Source organism: Crotalus tigris, unplaced genomic scaffold, assembly GCF_016545835.1.
Source record: "Crotalus tigris isolate CLP2741 ecotype Arizona unplaced genomic scaffold, ASM1654583v1 scf7180000024434.1680833, whole genome shotgun sequence".
Taxonomy (NCBI): domain Eukaryota; kingdom Metazoa; phylum Chordata; class Lepidosauria; order Squamata; family Viperidae; genus Crotalus; species Crotalus tigris.
The window spans coordinates 123,643-145,488 of record NW_024100602.1 but is presented as its reverse complement, the minus strand read 5'-3'; the positions used below and the strand labels follow the sequence as shown (position 1 = coordinate 145,488).

At 39.8% G+C, this 21,846-nt stretch overlaps 1 protein-coding gene across 4 annotated transcripts in view; it reads right to left on the bottom strand.

The window, feature by feature from the left end:
- Nucleotides 1-21,846, bottom strand: part of CRACD (capping protein inhibiting regulator of actin dynamics) — a 155,814-nt gene that overhangs the window by 44,944 nt on the left and 89,024 nt on the right. For all 4 annotated transcript variants that reach the window (XM_039331102.1, XM_039331104.1, XM_039331103.1 and 1 more), the window contains 2 exons: nt 7,743-7,911; nt 1,248-1,383 (listed from right to left, as the gene is read on the bottom strand). In XM_039331102.1, the coding sequence (XP_039187036.1) occupies nt 1,248-1,367 (120 nt within the window). In that variant the 5' untranslated portion in view covers nt 1,368-1,383; nt 7,743-7,911. The remainder of the gene's footprint in view (nt 1-1,247; nt 1,384-7,742; nt 7,912-21,846) is intronic.

Genomic DNA, 21,846 nt, shown 5'->3' with positions numbered 1-21,846 from the left:
CTGCTGTATCTTCCCAAGAGGCTGCTTCAAGGTCACCCAATTGGGAGAAGAAGAAGTCAGCTGCATACCAACCTATGCTTGAGGTGTCCATTCTGAAAACATCTTGTCTTGTCTTGTCTTACTTGAACTTGATTGGCCATGGAGGGGAGGGGGTTCAGCAATGGGAGGCAGTTAAAAGAGGGAAAAGTTGGACTTAGGGATTTGGGTGCAGGATTCTCAATTCTGGCTATGCATTACTGCACTACACTTGACTTCTAATAAAATTATACTTTTCTCAACAAATGGAGCCAACGGTCATTTCTATTTAGAGGTTTTAGTGCCGGCAGGTCTGACACGACTGGGTGATGTGCACATGCACTTTTATATAAATATGTATATCCACAAATACGCACAAATACACAGAAAGTTCCACCCACAAAAAAGAAAACAATTGACAGGGGAAATTGTCTTAGGGAAGACATGGTAGCCAGCTGTTTCGAATTCATACTTAATTAATACTGTGCTCAAGTGTCTCTATCCAGACAGGCTTTTTAAAAACTGGCTTAGGAGTTGAACCACATCAAGAAATAATAGGAAATGCTCAAAGACATAGAGCAGGGGGAGGCAACCTTGGCTCTTTTATGACTCGTGGACTTCAACTCCCAGAATTCCTGAGCCGGCATGGCTCAGCTTGTAAACCTCTCCCTTTCCCCTCAGCATGGCTGGCTCAGGAATTCTGGGAGTTGAAGTCCACGTGTCATAAAAGAGCCAAAGTTGCCTACCTCTGGCCTAGGCCGCTTTATGACTGGTGGACTTCAACTCCCAGAATTCCTGAGCCAGCATGGCTCAGCTTGGAAACCTCTCCCTTTCCCCTCAGCGTGGCTAGCTGGGGAATTCTGGGAGTTGAAGTCCACGAGTCATAAAAGAGCCAAGGTTGCCTACCCGTGACATAGAGCATATAACCACACAACCAAGCTCAGAGAGCACCAAGAACCCCACAGTTCAATCCTGAGCTGCAAATATTCCCTTCGGTTGGTAGGACACCGTGTGGCTATGGTTTCACTTCTTTCCTCCTTTCCAACTCGAGAGCATGGATCTCCAAACTAGGCAACTTGTGGACTTCAACTCCCAGAATTCCCCAGCCAGCCATGCTGGGGAACGTTTGGAGACCGCTGTTCTAGAGTCTTTACTAGATTATGGGATGATACAATCAGAAAGCAGATGAATTTAAACTCTTACATGGAAGCCCAACGTTTGCTCCTTGTTACCTGAAGAGTTTTGACTTTGCCAACGAGATTATCTTGTGACATTGCTTGAATTGACTCTTCGCTCTCTGCTCGCCCATCAGGCATAAAAATACTCTCATGGGAAAAGGCCCGTGTTCCCATGCTATAACTGGGAGACCTGAAAGACAATTTGGATACACAAGATTTTAGGTATACCCTAAATTACCAACACAGTGGGCTACTGCTGGACTTTCTTTTTTCTGCTAGCAGGCCATTTTTCAATATCTCTGAATATATAATACATTTTTTTTTCAGAGGAATGGATTTACTACACCTTTACTTTCATTGCTTACATAATGGCTATGCACTGTACCCAAATGCCAGAACTCCCACACAAGTTGCTATCAAAATAATTTGTATTGTTGTTGTTGTTAATTGCGAAGTCGTGTCTGACCCATCGCGACCCCATGGACAACGTTCCTCCAGGCCTTCCTGTCCTCTCCCATCTTCTGGAGTCCATTTAAGCTCATGCCTACTGCTTCAGTGACTCCATCCAGCCATCTCATTCTCTGTCGTCCCCTTCTTCTATTGCCCTCAATCTTTCCCAGCATTAGGCCCTTCTCCAGTGAGTCCTTCCTTCTTATTAGGTGGCCAAAGTACAAAAGAAAAATGTCTTAGTCCATGGGGACCAACTCTGATAACCGTACGCCATGAATTTCATTCAACTTACATTGTATTTAAAACAGATTAAGTTCAGTCACATTTTAATTTGGCCTTGTCCCTGCCCATTTCTTGGCTGCTGTCGCTTTCATGCTTGCAACTGCAGTTGCTCACGCGCAACCTAAAAGCCAAATACGGTTCTTGACTTGAAAAAAGACTCAGCACCTTTGGCTTAAACATTCGCCACAAGAACATTCAGTGAATACGACAAGGAACAGCTCTGTAGAACCAGATTATTCAAAAAAGGCATTATCTGGCTTTAGAGGCAAACCAAACCTGTGGCCCCCTCTGGACTATAGCTTCATCATCGTTGACAATTCCTTATGAGGGTGGCTACAGGTAGTCCTTGACTTACCACCACAACAGAGCACAACACTTCTATTGCTAAGTGAAACATTAGTTAAGTCAGTGGTTCTCAACCTGTGGGTCGGGACCCCATTTGGGGTCGAACGACCATTTCACGGGGGTCGCCAAACAACGCAGTCCACCATTTTTTCCCCCCTTTTCCTTAGCTGTGCTACTCCCTTTTATTCTATTGGCTTTTGAAAGCCAATAGAATAGACTCTCTTGAATAGAGTCTAATTCTATTGGCTTTCAAAAGCCAGTAGGAATTGTCCAGGCTGTCTCTGCCCTGCTGAGCCCGCCAAAAGTCCCATTCTGCAAACGGCGCTGCACCAGTTGAGTAGTCCTCAACTTACGACCGGTTGAGTAGTCCTCGACTTACGACCAGTTGAGTAGTCCTCGACTTACGACCGGTTGGGGGTCGCGGCATTAAAAAGGTTGGGAACCACTGAGTTAAGTGAATTGTGCTCCATTTTACAACCCTTCTTGTCACAATTGTTAAGTGAACCACTGCATTTGTTCATTTAGTAACATGGTTGTTAAGCAGATCTGGTTTCCCCACTGACTTTGCTTGTCAGAAGGTCGCAAAAGGAGATCACATGACCCCAGGACACTGCAGTGGTCATAAATATGAATCAGAGGCCAAGCATATGAATTTTGATGACGTGACCACGGGGATGCTGCAATGATAGTAAGTGTGAAAAACAGTCGAAAGTCCCTATTATCAGCACCACTGTAACTCTGAACAGTCACTAAATGAACTGTTATAAGTTGAGGAGTACCTGTACTTACCAGAAATAGGGTCCATAGACTATCAATTTCTGTATGGGCAATAGCGTTTCATTATCTTTCCTCCTGATGGGTGGGGAATTATGGTTATTTGAAATCCATACATTTAAAATTGGATGTGGTTTAGAACAAGGCTTGGGTATGGGTACCACCTATGGTACACCGGCACCTGGCAGGTGGTACGCGGCCATCCTAGAAAAGTGGTAGCTGGGGAGGGGAATGAGCTGAACCGGTGGCAGCACCGCACAAGCCTGAGCGAGAGATGGCTGGAGCTGCAGGGCTGTCAGGGCTGAGCGGAAGCGCCAGATCAGTGCCAGGCTCCAGCTGGAGCTCAGCGCTGATCCTGGTGCTTCTGCTGAGCCCAGAAAAAGCGCCGATCATCTGGAATGTTGCAGCGTCTCCAGGGTCTTGTGATTTACATTCAGATGCTTGGCAACTGATTCATATTTATAACGGTCACAGTGTCCCAGGGTCATGTGAAGTGACCAAAACCTGCTGCAACCACCCAGCAGATGGGGGAAATAAAAACCCAACACCCCCCCACCCCACCCCTGCTGCCAATCCTCAACAGAAATGCTCACAACAATGAAAACCTCGGACAGGAGGAAGAGCACTACCGGGCGGGCAGGCAGGCATCTTGCTCGGCTGTGGCTTGGGGGGCACTTTTTTCAGTGCCATTGTAACTTCGAACAGTCACTAAGCGAACTGCTGTAAGTCGAGGACTTCCTGTACTTTATCACTTTTTTCCTTTTTGGGGGGGGGGTCATCAGGTTTTTGACACCTTGTTAGGCAACTAGTGGTACTTGGATGTTGCCATATCCTAAAAGTGGTACAATGGGTGAAAAGGTTGAAAAGCCCTGGTTTAGAAAGACTGGTCTACAAAGATGGTGACACCAGGTTTGCTGCAACTACATACTAGTCCTGGTGACCATAATTCTTTGGATTTTTTAATACCAAATTCACTGAAGGATTACAGCTTGCTTTATGAGTAGCTCTATTGCAATTCGTCGTCTTTTGTCTCTTTTCTTTTCTAGGCATCTTTATGATGTTGAACTTTTCATGATACGGATCTGTTCGTGACATGGACCGGTGGAACAGCTTGCTTTCCGAAGTGGTGGGTGCTTCATCACTGGAGGTTTTTAAGAAGAGCCTGGACAGTCACTTGTCTGAAATGGTATGGGGTCTCCTGCTTGAGCTGGGGGTTGGACTAGAAAACCTCTAAGGCAGTGGTTCTCAACCTGTGGGTCGGGACCCCATTTGGGGTCGAACGACCATTTCACGGGGGCCGCCAAACAACGCAGTCCGCCATTTTTTTCCCCCTTTTCCTTAGCTGTGCTACTCCCTTTTATTCTATTGGCTTTTGAAAGCCAATAGAATAGATTCTCTTGAATAGAGTCTAATTCTTGATGAACTTTCAAAAGCCAATAGGAGTTGTCCAGGCTGTCTCTGCCCTGCTGAGCCCGCCAAAAGTCCCATTCTGCAAACGGTGCTGCACCAGTTGAGTAGTCCTCGACTTACAACCGGTTGAGTAGTCCTCGACTTACGACCAGTTGGGGGGGGGGATCGCGGCATTAAAAAGGTTGAGAACCACTGCTCTAAGGTCCCTTCCAGCTCTATTTTGAATTGAACTGAATCTACATTAGAAACAGAATTCCAAATATGGCAATATAACTGTGCTATGGTCCTACTGTGCTTTGCACAATTCTAAGAACACGATCATTCCAAAAAGATCAAGTTGTTATCACCTATTTTTAGAGTGCAGGAATCTGCCTCCCACTCCCATATTGAAGCATGCACAACGAAACAGGAGAAAATGTAAAAGATGAATAATGTTATGGGTGACCCTGCTTCCAAAACTCCCTTGAACCTGTACACCTTAATATTGACGCTTTCTGAAGATTACCAGTCAAAAATAAAAATAAGTTGGGATTATTAGGCATCCTGTCATATTTTAGAACAATCATCAAAAAAGAAAAAAAAAACAAGTTTGAGCAAATATATGCTTGGAGCAAGCTCCCACTATGTGCTCAATAGCCCTTAAATGGCATGGTAATGCTATGACAACTGTTGCCAGGATACATGTGAGTTACTCCTTAGACCACAGCGATTATCACATCCAAGGACAAATTAACAGTAGAATGTTATTAGAAATTTAACATAGAATTGTGGTCTCATAAATCAGATTTTTTTTAGTCCTTTGGTTGGTATTTCTGTATTTTATCAAATAACTGCCTCTATACTGGAGCAACTTACAGTAACTAAGTGGTCTGCATAAATCAGTGGTTCTCAACCTTTTTAATGCTGCAACCCCCAACCGGTCGTAAGTCGAGGACTACTCAACCGGTCGTAAGTCGAGGACTACTCAACTGGTGCAGCACCGTTTGCAGAATGGGACTTTTGGCGGGCTCAGCAGGGCAAAGACAGCCTGGACAATTCCTATTGGCTTTTGAAAGCCAATAGAATTAGACTCTATTCAAGAGAGTCTATTTTATTGGCTTTCAAAAGCCAATAGAATAAAAGGGAGTAGCACAGCTAAGGAAAAGGGGGGAAAAATGGCGGACTGTGTTGTTTGGCGACCCCCGTGAAATGGTCGTTCGACCCCAAATGGGGTCCCGACCAACAGGTTGAGAACCACTGGCATAAATAGTTGCACCATACGAATTTACTTTAAGGGATATAGTAGATAATGATACAATTATAGCAATTTCTTACAAACAAGAGATTTGACTGACTTCAGGAGAATCAACACATGAGCATATTCTTTCTGAGATTACAGGATTCAGATACCCTTCTCCTGATTGTTCCAGTATCTAAGGGGCTGCTACAAAGAAGAAGGGGGTCAAGCTATTCTCTAAAGCGCCTGAAGGCAGCAAGAAGCAATGGATGGAAACTAATCCAGGAGAGAAGCAACCTAGAACTAAAGAGAAACTTCCTGACAGTGAGAACAATTAATCAGTGGAACGACTTGCCTCTAGAAGTTGTGGGTGTCACAACTGGAAGACACTGGACAACCATTTGTCTGAAATGGTATAGGGCAGTGATGGCAAACCTTTTACTGCAACCCAAAACCCACTTATGCATCGTCGGGTGCCAGGTGGGTGTGGCCCATTGGGTGGGTGTGGCCCATTGGGTGGGCGTGGCTGTGGTGGTAATGGCAGACTGGGTGGGACTAAAAAGTTCAATCAATCAATTCCAACTCTGCAAGATCTTTTTTTTCCCCCGCGAGAAGTTGAAATTGAAGCCAAGGTGGCACAGAAGTTAGAGTGCAGTACTGCAGGCCACTTTAGCTGACTGTGTTCAGCAGGTCAGCAGTTCAAATCTCACCGGCTCAAGGTTGACTCAGCCTTCCATCCTTCCGGGGTAGGTAAAATGAGGACCCAGATTGTTGGGGGCAATGTAAATATATATATACATTGCTTACTGGTGTACACCGCTTAGAGAGTGCTTGCACTTAAAGCGGTATATAAGTCTCATAAATAAATAAATAAATAAACAAACCTTTTTTTTTTTTTTGCACACGGCGGCAGAGGCCTAAAGCGAAAAGGTTTTATAAAACCCAGTTGAAGGCCTAGGACTGGGGCGATGGCATGCGTGCCCACAGAGAGGGCTCTGAGTGTCACCTCTGGCACCCGTGCCATAGGTTTGCCACCACTGGTATAGGATTTTCTGTCTGATCAGGGGCTGGACTAGAATACCTCCCAGGTCCCTTCCAATTCTGTTATTCTATTATTCTGATTATGCTTCCGTACCTTTCTCTTATTATCTTATTACTTTCTCTTGTTCTCTTTCTCTTATTATCTGATTGTAGGATGACTACCAGTTGAATGTCTGAAATAATCTATGAGGAGTGTATTACACACGTTGAGAAAGGAGAATGTCCTCTAATGCTAATCGGTAGCAAACACAGATTTCCTTGAAATAGGCACAGTTTTTAGGGAAGAGCCTCAGCTGAAATTTCCTATAGCAAGAAGAAGGAACAGGCTAGTCAGTCCTTCCATTTTTATATGGTCTTTTCCCTTGAAAGACAGACAGAAAGGCCCCGGGGCCAATTATCTTCAATCCACAGTTGTCTCAACCCAGACAGTGCTGTACTTATGACATTGCAATCTAGCTTGTTTTTTATTATGTACTGAGCACAGTCTGATAGATGAAGATACCAAAATTATTACCTTGAAATTATTTTCTTTGGTGAACAAATCACAGAATTTGTTCCTTCAAAAGAAGTGTTTTGAAGTAATACCATATACGTGTATCAGAAATGTCTCCACAACACAACAGTTCCATATTATAGTCCCTTAATAAAAGGTTAGATTTCATTCACATGAGATTTTCACAATTTTAACTACTACACCTCTCTTGGTCTTGGAAGATTCTTGGAGGAGGCGCGAAACATCTTCAAGGAAAAACGAAGACCAGCTGCTTTTCGAAAAAGCAACTTTGGGACAACCATGACCTGGATGATTAAGAAACTCCATAGACTCACTTCTCCTGGCTTTGCCTCAAGGCAATGGATTAGATCAGGGGTAGGCAACCTTGGCTCTTTTATGACTCGTGGACTTCAACTCCCAGCTGGCTCAGGAATTCTGGGAGTTGGTCCACAAGTTGAAGTCCACGAGTCATAAAAGAGCCAATGTTGCCTACCCCTGGATTAGATTCAGCAATGGCAACATGCCGAAATTTCATTACCTCAAGCCATTGTTGGTCTCTTCATCAGAAGACAGCGCCCCGTTACAGACATTTCCAAAGGAACTGCTTGCCTTCAACTTGGTGGTCTCGCGATCTGGCGTGGCCTCCCGTTTTTTTCTCCTTCCAAAAAACTTTTTGAAGGGCTGAAATCTACTGCCCTTTTTCTTATCTGCAGATAACAAGGCAAAAATACACAGAAGGACACACCATCATTTCATCTGCAAACACTCGGGGAAACAAAAACTTAAGTTAAGAAGCCACCCAAAAAGATGGGAAGTGCAAACCAGTTGCAAGTCTATGGAAATATTAGACATTAAAAGCACATCTGTCTATTGCAGTTGAAGAAGACCGTATCTTGCAAAAACAAGTGTAAAAAATGTTCACCCTGTAGTGTTTTTTTTTAACTTCACTTTTTATATACATTAGATGTTGAGTCGATTCAATTATTAGATAGAGACCTTCTCATCTGAAATACCTGCTAAATAAGGATGAGAAAGTTTATAACTATTTGGGCTTCCGGTTTCGTCATGCAGCCATCATTGACAGCTGGGAGATCTGTTCTCTCTCCCCTGTTCAGTTTCGCATTGCTGGGGGGCCCTGAAAAGGGCCAAAAATTGCCCTGAAGAGGCGACCCGCATGGAGGGGCTTTTGCTGGATCGCAGAAGAGCAGCAACTCTCCTGTTAGAGCTGACAATTCCTCCAAACCAGTAGACAAAAGGACCGGCCATAGAAATATGGTTCGTCCCTAGGCTGCTAACAACTAAAGTCACATTAACATCTGACAACTTCAAAACAGCGTGGAAAGGATTGGGTGAGATCTGCCTCTCTTACATCCTAATTACTTAATTACCTGCATAAGCTGCTAAAGTACTTTCCCCCCTGTGGTGAGGGAAGGGGGATTTTAGTCTTCCCTCCAGAAATAGCAGCTATCAACCACTCGGGAGTTTAAAACGTTGGGAAAATACTGGGATCCTAATTGGAATTCTATTTTCTAAAACTGGTGGATTATAAGACTTGTAACTTTCTACTTTCTATTTTTTTTTTCTTCTCTGATTTTTACTCTATTATTATTGAAGATTTGGGTTCTTTTTCTCCCCCTTAAAATAGAGGGGGAAAAGAAAACTGAAAAGATCTAATTAATTCTGAGATGACATTTGCTGGCTAAATTTGAGACTGTAACCTGCTATTCTTTAAGAGAGATTTGTTGAAAGGCTTGAAAATAGATAAGATATAAAGCAACCTTGAAGCACCATCTGCAAGAAACTCAGCTCATCTCTTTACTTGGTGGACTTTCTGATTGTAGTTTTTTTGTTTAGTTTAATACACTACAATGGAAGAAGAACAGGAGTGGATTTCTCCCACAGAGGAAATACAGAAACAAATTCTTTATATGTTAAAAGCAATTATCCAAACTCTCCATATGCAAGCTCAAACTATGACTTCAACTAAAGAATCATCTATACAGAATTCTATAGAGAAAGGGAAACAACCAAATGCTATGACAGAAGCCTTAGATACTCAATAAATACAAACAGTGGAAAACACAAAAAGGAAACTGATAATAGAGAACAAGGAAAAGACTTTTCTTATAAACCAGAAGGAATTTGAAGATAAAAAAGAAAAACAGATGAAAGAGAAGATAAATACTTTGGGACAACTGCATCGAACTGGAAAAACAAAAAGAAGACCTGCTAAATCAGCTAGCCCTCTTAACAAAATAGCAACTGAACGCCCTTATCAATATCAAACAATAGTCACAACAGTACAAGGAGATCTTTTTGATGATTTAAAAGCGAAGATAGGAAAGATGATTTGGCAGAGGAAAAAAGCTAGAATAAGACTGAAAGGGATTGGGGTTTTGATCTATACATGAGATCTAAACTAGAATATATATAAATGGATAGAATATGTATTTTGAACATAAGATATTGTAATGATTTGAGATAAAAAATTGGTTTTATAAAATCTAGAAATATAAATATCGAAATAAGAATGTTATATTGTCTTATTAGTTTGTTAAGATATATGTAGAATTTACATATAAGGTTTGTATTTTAAATATTAGATTATATGAGGAATTGTGATAAAGGAATTGTGCTTAATTAAAATTTGAAAAAAAAACAAATATTAAACATTAAATTAAAATATTAAGGGAAAATTAATCAACAGGTCACTGATTTGTTAAAAGTTTGAAAGTTTACAGATAACTAAGACTTGAATTTAAGATATTGTCATGAGTTGAGACACAGGTTAAATAAAACTTATACTTTTTTTTCTCTCTTTCTGGAAAGGAAGGAAGTAGAAAGAGAAAAAGAGAAAAATTATTAGCCCTAAATATGAGATTGGAGACTGAGAAATTGGGATCATTTAAAATCCAGAAATGATAAAAGATTAAATGTTAAATTTAAATATCAATGTGAAATTAAAGTTAAGAAAAACTTATTAAACTTATTGTCTAAAAGATGGAATGTCAAATTAATTAAGATATGTATAGACTGAAGATTATTGATGAATACTAGAAAGGTATTTTTTGTTTGATTGATAGAATAAGAACTGTATTGATCTGAATATGACAGTAGATGTTATGAGGGAAAGAGGGAATTAGTTGTTGTAATATTTTGAGATTTGTATTGATGATATTCAAATGTAATGGAATTATGGTGCTCAACCGCTACGCTACTTTTCAAATATGTAAATGTAATATTGGAAAATTAATAAAAAACTTGGGGGGGGGGAAGAAAGTTTATAACTATTTTCAGACCCATTATGTAATGGGAGGATAATTTATCAGGTTTTTGTTTTTGTTTTTTAAAAAAATTCAGCATCCAGCCAGGCTGGGTAATTTTTTTTTATGTTTAATGTTAGATGTTTGAGTCATTTTTTTCCTTTTTTCCCTTTTTGTACATATTTTTTTCTTCTTTTTTTGTTGTTGTTACTGTTGGATGTATGTTTTTTTTTCTTTTGTATTTTATTTCCATTAATAAAACATAGTAAGTATATATTTAAAAATGGTCATCCTGGAGTGCAGGGGTCTTCAAACTTGGTCCTTTTATGACTTGTGGACTTCAACTCCCAGAATTCTTCAGCCAGGCACGCTGGCTGAAGAATTCTGGGAGTTGAAGTCCACAAGTCATAAAAGGGCCATGTTTGAAGACTCCTGCTGTAGTGCTTAGACATGATCAAGATACTTCTTTAAAGAAATGGTAGAAGACTACTTTCAACAATAAGAACGCTTCAGCACTATAAACCTGAACGAGGATTTTCCTGGCATTAGGCATGACTGTTGCTCATCTTCCTAAAGGAATGTCAAGTACAACAGAAGTAGCCCTATAACGTAGTGAAAGAAAACTGCATTTAAACTGCAGAGAGTTAGAAATGATGGCAAATCTTATTTCAGGTCTTGCTTTTGTGTATCAATATTATTATGCCTTGACTTACCTAGTAACCACTATCCCACTATGGATAGCATTGACGTATTTATGGTGCATTAATAAAACATTGTCTCAGTTCTCGGGCAGTGGTTAGTACAAGTGATATAAGGGGTAGGCAAAGGGTTTTAACTCACAGTGGTCCTTTCTTGTGGTCCCTGAAAGGCCAGCTGGAATGACCAGGGTCCATATAATCTTATACTGACTGTATAAATGGTGGGCAGGATCATGGCTATCATTGCATTCACAGTTGTCAAATACAAAATTGGAGGCAACTTGTAAACTTGTCTGCATTTGAGTTTCTGTATGTGGTTTTTCTGGTTAATCCATTCCAATTCACTTTATTGCCTTGTAAAATGTAAAAAAATCCAGAACTTTTCACAGCACACTACAGATATGTTTCCCAGTTTTGATAGGGACAACTATATACCCAAGTGGTGATTTTTTCAAGTTGCAATTGTAACTCCTTGTTTATTATTTGCCAAAGGGAAGATATTTTTGATGAACCGCTAACACAGGAGAGACTGTATAACAGTATCTAGCTTACTACAGCTAGGACACTGAAGACCTTAATAAATCATATGGCTTACAATTTTGGTAAATTATTTTTTTTACCCCAAGACCAATAAAAACTCAGCTCTAAAGAGAGAAGAAAAAAACAGCAGATCAGAATATGAACCACTCTGAGAACAATTACACCTAAAATGAACATACAGTATATCATTAACAGTATATCATGAACATACAGTATATCATTTATAACTGCAAAACAGAAAATACTGGACTTATCCAAGACCTGGTTAAAGCCAAAACAAATAAACTAAGATATATTTCACTTTTTTAAAAAATAGCACAAAGCAAATGGTGTTTAATGCGTTGTCATTTAAGGAGACCCTTGATGCAATTCAAGCTAGAAACGGATATTGCAAACCATTTTTTGTCTAACCCATAATTACATCACTAAAACTAAATTGCAAGTGAAGCATCTAATTTCAAAACAAATTGCACTTCATATGTTGCTAATACTATATTACTCAAACAAGCAGAGCCAATTAATGATATAATAGCTGAAAGCACATTTCCATTCCGTGGGTTAAAGTACCAGTAAATTTATTTTTCACAGGAGATCAATTTAGGAAACACAATTTCAGGATCTATATAAATGAAATGTCACTATAATAGTTCTGATCTGTTAATTTAATATTTTTGTTGGTTTTCAGACAGAAATGATAAAAGTTAAGAGGGCTAATATGAACTAAATCTATCCATTTTGATTTATTTTTTATTTTTTTTCCTGCACTAAATTCATTTTAATCCATTTCTATGTCTTTACTTTTTAATATCTGTCTCAAATGTGCCTGCATGTACTTCAAAGAACTTTTTTATTCCATTCCTTTGAGTTATGCCTTTTTGTACATTTTTCTATTATATCCATTTTCTAAATATTTGCCTGCTGCGGACTGCGTTGTTTGGCGACCCCCGTGAAATGGTCGTTCAACCCCAAAAGGGGTTCTGACCCACAGGTTGGGAACCGCTGGCTTAGGTGATTACATTCATAAGGATTAAAAATTTAACCATGTATAACTTTGCTTCACAAAGGAAAACTCAAGAGCAAAACCAAGAAAAAACTTCGCAAAAAAGCATATTCTAATAAAAATATCTAAAAGCAGTATATATAAATATAAAACAGTATATATAAAATTATTTTTAAAAGACAATTCCATTTCCATAGTTTTCACACAAGCGTGAAAGACTCTGCCTTAAGTGGTACCATTTGTATGATTAATATTAAACGACCAAAATAAAGGACAAAAGGGAGGGATTTTTTTTGAAAAACAAATAAAGCTAAAGGGCAGCTTTCTAAAATAAAGCACTGTCCTTTATCATAAAGGGCATATGGGACTGGCTGAGCCTTCTTATGCAACAGTTTTGGGAACAGTGGTGCTGCTAAGGTCAGAAATGAAAGTAGAACGGGTGGTTCAGGAATTCTGGGAGTTGAAGTCCACAAGTCATAAAGGGGCCATCATTCCCCATTTCTGCTCTAAGTGGTACACGACTGACTTCTCACAATTTAAAACAAGTGAAGTACAGGTGTTCCCCCCAAAAAACTATGAGCTCAGCCTAACCCACTTAACAGCATCACAGTCTGGGAATTCAAACACGTTGTCACCAGAACTGGGCTGAGTGTTTTTCTACAAATTTCACAAGAGCTAACAGTAGAGCATGCGCCATCAAAAATGTAGTAATAGCAGATTAATGCCCTGGATGATGCTAAGTGACTGCTATGGAGGCAAATTTTGTAGGAGCAGCTTGTAAAATACCTCAGGGTTGTCTACGGCGCGATCAAAATATATGCCAGCTATTAATCTTGCCATCTTTGTGGAGCTTCATATTACTGTGGAAAATCATGTTAGAGCATCTGCACTTTGTTTTGATAAGAATAAGATCAATAGACAACAGCATATCCAGTGGTGGGATTCAGCCAGTTCACACCACTTCAGTAGAACCGGCAGCTAATTTTTTGTTGCCCAGGCCCAGAACGGACTTCCGGAAGTGGCATCCACACAGAGAACTGGTTGTTCACATATCTGAATCCCATCACTGAGTATATGCCAGCCTAATGTAAAATAAGGTACTTGCTGAGATTTAAAACCAATTAACCAGAAATTTATATAATATCCTTCCCCTTTTAAAGGTAGGTGAAGAAAAGCTGAAGCATAACTTTGGCTTTGTTGAGATATTGCAAAATAGGATGCCATAATTATTGAAAATTCAAAACAACACTGATAAATTGCCAGGCCTTTGCATATCGTAGCCCACATGAGTTTGCTAGAGCTTGGCAAAGATGCTTCCATATTGCAACATGGACCTTATTTACACAATTAAGAACCTTGTTCTAATACCTTTTCATCTTAATTAATTCAGAATATGCTTTTATCAATGCTGGCTAAAAAAAACTATTTCAACATGTTCTGGAAGAAAAGGAATTTTTTTTCTTTTAGTCTGACGTGTTCAAAGATCTTACATTTTCAATACAAAAAACATGTTCCCCCCCCATACTTGTTTCTGTTCTATCTTTAATGCAGCTGTTTAACTCTGATGTTGTCAAAAAAGGAGAAGGGAAGAGAAATATAGTCAGAATGTATAAAAATGGATGTTTCAATCCTTCCATACCTAACTGTAGGCATTAAAAAAAAATGAAACCAACGTAAAAAGCCCTTTTGAAAAACAGCTCATGAAGTATACATGTAACCCTCACTTAAGGACTGACCTGTATACTTCATGGTGCAAAGACAATCATTTATAAAGCAAGTAGATAAAAGCAATCTTTAAGATACACAAATAACTGATTTTTGCTTTGAGTGCTAATTGACCTAGTTCAGTGATGGCAAACCTTTTACAGACCGAGTGCCCAAACTGCAACCCAAAACCATTTATGCAATCGTCGGGTGCCGGGTGGGTGGGGCCCATTGGCTGGGTGTGGCCCATTGGCTGGGTATGGTCCATTGGGTGGGCGTGGCTGCAGTAGTAATGGCAGACTGGGTGGGACTAAAAAGTTCAATCAATCAATTCCAACTTTGCAAAAAAAAAATTTCCGCAAGAAGTTGAAATTGACTGATTGACTGAACCTTTTTTTTTTTTTTTGCACACAGCGGTGGAGGCCTAAAGCGAAAAGGTTTTATAAAACCCAGCTGAAGGCCTAGGACTGGGGCGATGGCACATGTGACCACAGAGAGGGCTCTGAGTGCCGCCTCTGGCACCCGTGCCATAGGTTCGCCACCACTGACCTAGTTAGTTAGTTGGTTAGCTTTCAAGTCACTCTATTTCCGAAGATTCCAGGTGGCTAATTAACAACATAAAATGAAAATCAGAAGCATAAGGCCCTGATGTGTCCCCATTTTGGCAGCAAAATCTTCAAACATTTTCCCCAAATAGCCAGATCTTCATGGTCTTTCAGAAGAGTAGGCAGGAGTGATCTGAATACCTGAAATAACTGATCCAGAGGCAGGTGGCATCTGGGGAGAAACTCAAGCTGAGTTTCCTGCAAAGGGCTTTCCATCAGATCTAAAATCCTCTCCACTCCATCTGACCAGATGGGCAGACTCAACGTGGAGAAGGCACTCTTGAAGATATCCAAGCTCTGAGTCATTCAGAGCTTGAACTATCACCTCAAAGCACACCCAGAAGCTGACTAGGAATCAGTACAGCTCCTGGAATATTTGGATGAATCTAAGGACTATTTGGGATGCCGCATGTTGAACTAGTGAAGATTCCACATGCTTTAAGAGTAACCTGATGGCTGGAGATATTTCATTAGCTGTTGGCTGGGAACAGCAGAAGTCTCCTAACTTGGTTCATTCAACACTCAGAACTGAATACTCCAGCCCTGCTCCATTTCAGATGTGGAACTGGAAGACTTAGAACAGTGATGGCAAACTTTTTAGAGACCGAGTGCCCGAACTGCAACCCAAAACCCGCTTATGCATCGTCGGGTGCCGGGTAGGCGTGGCCAATTGGGTGAGTGTGGCCAATTGGGTGGATGTGGCCCATTAGGTGGATGTAGCTGCAGTGGTAACGGCAGACTGGGTGGGACTAAAAAAATTCAATCAATTCCAACTTTGCAAGATCTTTTTTTTCCTGCGAGAAGTTGAAATTGATTGATTGAACCTTTTTTTTTTTTTTGCAAATGGTGGCGGAGGCCTAAAGCAAAAAGGTTTTATAAAACCCAGCTGAAGGCCTAGGACTGGGGCGACGGCACGCATGCCCACAGAGAGGGCTCTGAGTGCCGCCTCTGGCACCCGTGCCACAGGCTCGCCACCATTGACTTAGAAGATTGTCTCATTGTCTGGATGAGCTCTAAATTTAACCCAACTTCCCACACATCCTTTAGCTCAAACAAACTGCAGCAGTCCTGGTCAGAATGGCTACACCAAAACTTTTTCTACAATTCTAACAGATGAAAATATTCAATATTTATTTATTTGATTCCCAAGAGACCAGTGCAATTTTGCAGGTGCTACTTAGGATTTAAACAATTGAAATCTCTTTTTTTTCCCCAATGTATTGGCGAGCATAGGATTACCATTAAAAAACTTTGCTAAAAGTATGCTGGAAAAAAAAATCACACTCAGGAGGGACTGTATTTTTCCAATGTCACATTGTATGGCAAAAGTTGAGAAAAAAAGTCAAGAAACATATAAAAAAGAACAGATGGTACACAGAAAGTTCTATTCAATGTAAAACTTGCTTGCAATTATTGAAAATCAGCACTGCCTTTCCATAATATTCCACAATAAAAACTAGCAACATGTCTATTGTAAACCACATTTCAGATATATCTGGTGAAGAGGAGGGGTATATTTATTTATGTGCAAAAATCATTAAAAATGTATGACAACTCTTAGATTTTATGTTCCAGTTGTTCATAACCATGATAAGATATGAATGGCTATGCTATGTTTCATACCCCCTTGATTTAATGAAGAAATATAGTCAGAAAAAAAACAAGAAGCATGCTCTCTCTTTTTTCATAGATATAAAAAAAATGTCGGAAACAAAAAATCTTCCAAATGCTTCTTAAATGTATTATTAGTCATTTGTCATATCTGCAGAGGGCGGAAAGAAAAAGCAGCACTTTATCTGTTTCCATAAAAGGCAAATTACTCATTTTCATTAGCTTTAACTATAGATTTTGTTACCGATCAGATATGTATCTCTACAAGCTTACAAAGCTGATTTTTTTATTGTCACTGTGATCAGAAATGCTTTTCATCATTGCATCAAATTATTTGCAGAAATAATTTATCTTGATTCAGTTGCATTGTTGAGAATTGGTAAGCAATTTGCAATTAGCCAATCATGAATAAGGGACAGTCATTGCTCTAATCCAGGTGTAGGCAACCTTGGTTCTTTTATGACTCGTGGACTTCAACTCCCAGAATTCCTGAGCCAGCATGGCTGGAATTCTGAGAGTTGAAGTCTACGAGTCATAAAAGAGCCAAGGTTGCCTATCCCTGCTTTAGTCTAAAGCAATTGTCAAAGCCTTCACTTTGATTTCTGAACTATAGTAGCATAAAAGACAAGCTTGCTTTGCACATTATCTACGAAATAGTTTATCAAAATGTCTCTGCAATGCTTTGTTTCCAACGATATAACAGTACAAGTTAAATGTTGATGCACTGCATAAGGTTAACCCCTATAAACATGTCCTTTTTGTGGCTTTACAGCAAAAGCAGACTTTTGGTGTATGCATCAATGCCATCAATATCAAAGCAGCTTATCTGCTTGCTTCCCATTTTTATTTAACCTCCCACTTAACGAACAACATGGGGGATCTCACTTGTTGTTATTCAACATCTTAGCTCTTCTCAGAAAAATATATGGCTAGCACTATTGCTTTTGGAGTTTAAATAAAAACAGCATTGGGAACTTGCATACAATTGTAACTGGCTTAGCCAAGCTGAGAATGTAATCCTCTACTACTATATGCTTCTACTCAGTTAATATTTGCAGGATTTAAAAAAAAGAGGAACGCATGCAAAGGACATGGAACTCTTCAGAATTCATTAGGAAGGAATATGTGAACTGGGACCTCCATACACAGACATACAGACACATCTTTGGGAGATAGAAATGAAGATTTTTCTCTTCCTTCATCTATCTTATTTTTCCAATTCCCATCAAAGCCCCCACTTTTTTGCTATAGGTAGTCCTCGACTTACAACAGTTCATTTAGTGACCAAAGTTACAATGGCACTGAAAAAAGTGACTGATGACTATTTTTCACACCCATGACCATAGCAGCATTCCCATGATCAGGTGATCAAAATTCAGATGCTTGGAAACTGACTCATGTTTATGACGGCTGCAGTATCCCGTGGTCCTGTGATCCCCTTTTGCGACTTTCTCACAAGCAAAGTCTATGGGGAAACTAGATCCACTTAACAACCGTGTTACTAACTTAACAACTGCAGTCATTCACTTAACAACAGTGGAAAGAAAAGTGGTAAAATGGGACAAAATTCACTTAATAACTCTTCTTGCTGAGCAATGGAAAGTTTGGATTCAACTGTGGTCATATGTCAAGGACTATCTATATATCATATGAGTAAAAAATGCAAACTATCAATTGCTTCAAACTACCAAAATTTAGACCAACAGGTAACTTGTTATAATAAAACGTAGCTGCACATGGTCTGAATAATACAGGATGATCTTGATAGAAAAATGTTTAAAAAATTAAGAAGAGGAATAATGAGGAATTTCTCTTTAAATTGTCCAAGTGCTAGTGTCATGTTATCATCAATACTTCTCCAAAACCACAAGTATTCAGTGAAAGAAAATAATGACTAGATTATTTTCTGACTGGTTTTCCTAAATCTTTCTCTGCCTCTCTCTCTCTTTTCCTCTAATAAGTTAAGGAATCTTAACAGACTGATAGATTTCTCTCAGAAAAATATCTTTATTTGGCATATTACCAGTAAATACTGCTTAGGTGGATGGTGGTATTGTTCCTGCTGTTAAAATGATGAGAATATTTTCTGCCACACGATGCATTGCTTCAATTGATGGACATTTCAGAAAAAGATACCCACTATGTCATTGGAATTTACTAAATCAATTGTCTCTCATAGTTTTACTTAGCTCAGGGGTAGGCAACCTTGGCTTTTTTACGACTCGTGGACTTCAACTCCCAGAATTCCTGAGCCAGCCATGCTGAGGGGAAAGGGAGAGGTTTCCAAGCTGAGCCATTGCTGGCTCAGGAATTCTGGGAGTTGAAGTCCACGAGTCATAAAGCGGCCTAGGCCTAGGCCAGGGGTAGGCAACCTTGGCTCTTTTATGACTCGTGGACCTCAACTCCCAGAATTCCTGAGTCAGCCATGCTGAGGGGAAAGAGAGAGGTTTCCAAGCTGAGCCATGCTGGCTCAGGAATTCTGGGAGTTGAAGTCCACCAGTCATAAAAGAGCCAAGGTGGCCTACTCCTGACTTAGCTAAACTATAGTATACTATACTACAGTACCTATCAGAGCCAATTTTAAGTGAAGGCAATGCTGCCTGTCCTTACTCCGAATGGGTGAACATTTTCACCTAGTTTAACTATTGAAAATAACAAAAGCAAGGCAACTATTTCATAGCAGGGAGTTGACCTTAATATGACTTTAATTAAAATATGAACCACCAGCATTAAAATCCATATTCCTATCCAGAAAGAATAAAATTAAGAAGCAGATTCACATTTTACAAATCTCAAATTCAAAATTATATTCCTTGTAAAATATGACGGCTGTTCACCGTGAACGAACGTACGAACTTCTTTGTCAAAGAGTGTTATTTCCAAGTGTGTAGTAAAAAATAATTCTCCTCTTGTACAAAGAAAGAAGAGATTGCCAGATCAAATAACCTGAAAAATTTCCTTTTGTATTCTCCTCGCATCGTGCACTCCCCCACTCACTTTAGAAGCAGAAGCAGCATTATAATTCTGATTGATAGAACAAGAAACCCAATGATCAATGAAGCCGTTGAAAGAGAATAATTATGTTTCCTAATCATTCAGATGTCATTTTAAGATGATCATTACAGTACAGTATTCCATTCCTGAAGAATTTTGGTACGAAGTCTCTAGTCAATATGGATACATGATTATCTGAGATAGGAGAAAGGAAAAACCCCAGAGATTTGTTGCAGATCTTCCATTAAACCAGTTAATCACTGAAGAGTCTTAAGAACAAGGCTACTAAAGAACTATTTAGTGGCTCAAGGAAAGATGGAGAGATAGGAAAACATTGGACTTTGAAATGGTACAAAGTGCTTAAAACCCCAACATAAAACTAGGCACAGCTGGAATTTGCTTGGAATGAGGAATTTTGGTCAATTTTTGTAAACAGCAATAAGCTTTCTGGCCACGGATACCAACCCTTATAATACAAGAGAAGCCAAACCACAATTTGCTAGAACAGAACGGAACTTGCAAGTAGATTAGAGTTACTTGTTTTGATATGATGGGAAAACAGCTTTTAAACATACTGCTGGGGATTTTGTGACTGAATGTATTCTGTCAATTGCACAGCACCAGTTGCAAGCCAGTGCAGTCACACTGCAAGGCAAGGAATGGATCTTGTTGCTCTTACGCTCCAGGAAAACAGTTTCCCTCTCTATTGTGACTCCATGTCTAATAAAACATGCACGACAAAGCGTTTCTCTTGCACTCCTTACACAGCCTGACTGCCTGGTGTGCCTTCAGTCTCCCTGCTCACTTTTCACACTCATTCAGCCAGTCAAAGCAAAGTTTTCAAGCCATCTCTGACCTGCGCTCAATGAGAACCAAGCAAAGAAGAATTGTGGCGAATGACTTGCAAATCAAAGGCACTGCAATGTGCCAGGGTTATCTGCCAATGAAGTGTTATCCAATCAATCAATCAATCAATCAGCAAGCAAGCTAATACAGTCCTAGGCTGAATCAACAGAGGGATAATTTCAAGAGCACATGACGGGAATACCGCTTTATACTGCATCGATGAGACAAATTCTGGTCACCATGCTACAGAAAAGATGTTTGAGACCGTAGAAAGACTGTAGAGAAGAGCAACAAAGATGATTAAGGGCCTGGAGGTTAAACCATATGATGAACTATTGAGAGAATTAGGTACATATAGTCTAATGAAGAGAAGGACTAGGGGTGACATGATAGCAGTCTTCCAGTTCTGAGGGGTTGTTACAGAGAAAAGGGAATCAACTTATTCTCCAAAGCATCTGAAGGCAGGACAAGAAGTAACAGGTGAAAGATCGTTAAAGAGAGATCCAATTTAGGTCTAAGGAAAGCTTTCCTGACAGTGAGAAATATTAATCAGTGGAACAGCTTGCCTCCAGAAATTGTGGTGCTCTATCACGGTCCACACAAACAAGCAAAGCCCCATCCACGGGATACAGGCAGGTCACAAAACCAGACATCCTCCGGTCCACGGAAAATCCTCTCTCCACGGAACTGGTCCCTGGTGCCCAAAAGGTTAAGGAACTCTGGCATAGGATATCCTGGATGAGCAAGAGGTTGGACTAGAAGACATCTAAGGTCTCTTTCAACCCTATTATTGTATGTTCTAAATAGGGAACGATGTGGAAAAGAAGAGGGGCTAGTATGAAAACACAGATTATATGCAAAAGTTCTCAGATTCAAACCTAAACATATCCAGATAGAAAAGATCTATGTAGCAAGGCTGAGGCAGATTTAACACTGCAAATCAGCATGCATTTTACCTATTTCCACTAGGTGGTATTACGTATTTTGTGAATTAATGGCTGATTTTAAGAAAGAAATGTTTTCTTTTCATGTTTTATACAAATTGGCCCAACTTTGAACATTGGCATCTGGGTGGAGGGGGTGAAACCCTGTCCCTTTTTACACGAGCCACATTTGTGGGGTGGGGTTCTGATCATGTAGCTATGGCGCCCACCTTGATTTTTTCCTTGGATTACGCCTTTTAGAGCCAAAAATGAAGATGATCAGCTGGGAATTTTAGTAGATGCAGTTGCCATTAGATCTGGAGACCAACAGAGGCTCCAGCTGGATGGACCACTGATCGTTTACAATATAAGTCAGCTTTATATGCGTCCCTATGTTTATTTTTCACTTGAAGAATTTTTTATTATTTGCATCCTCAGAATTGGGGAACTTTTTATAC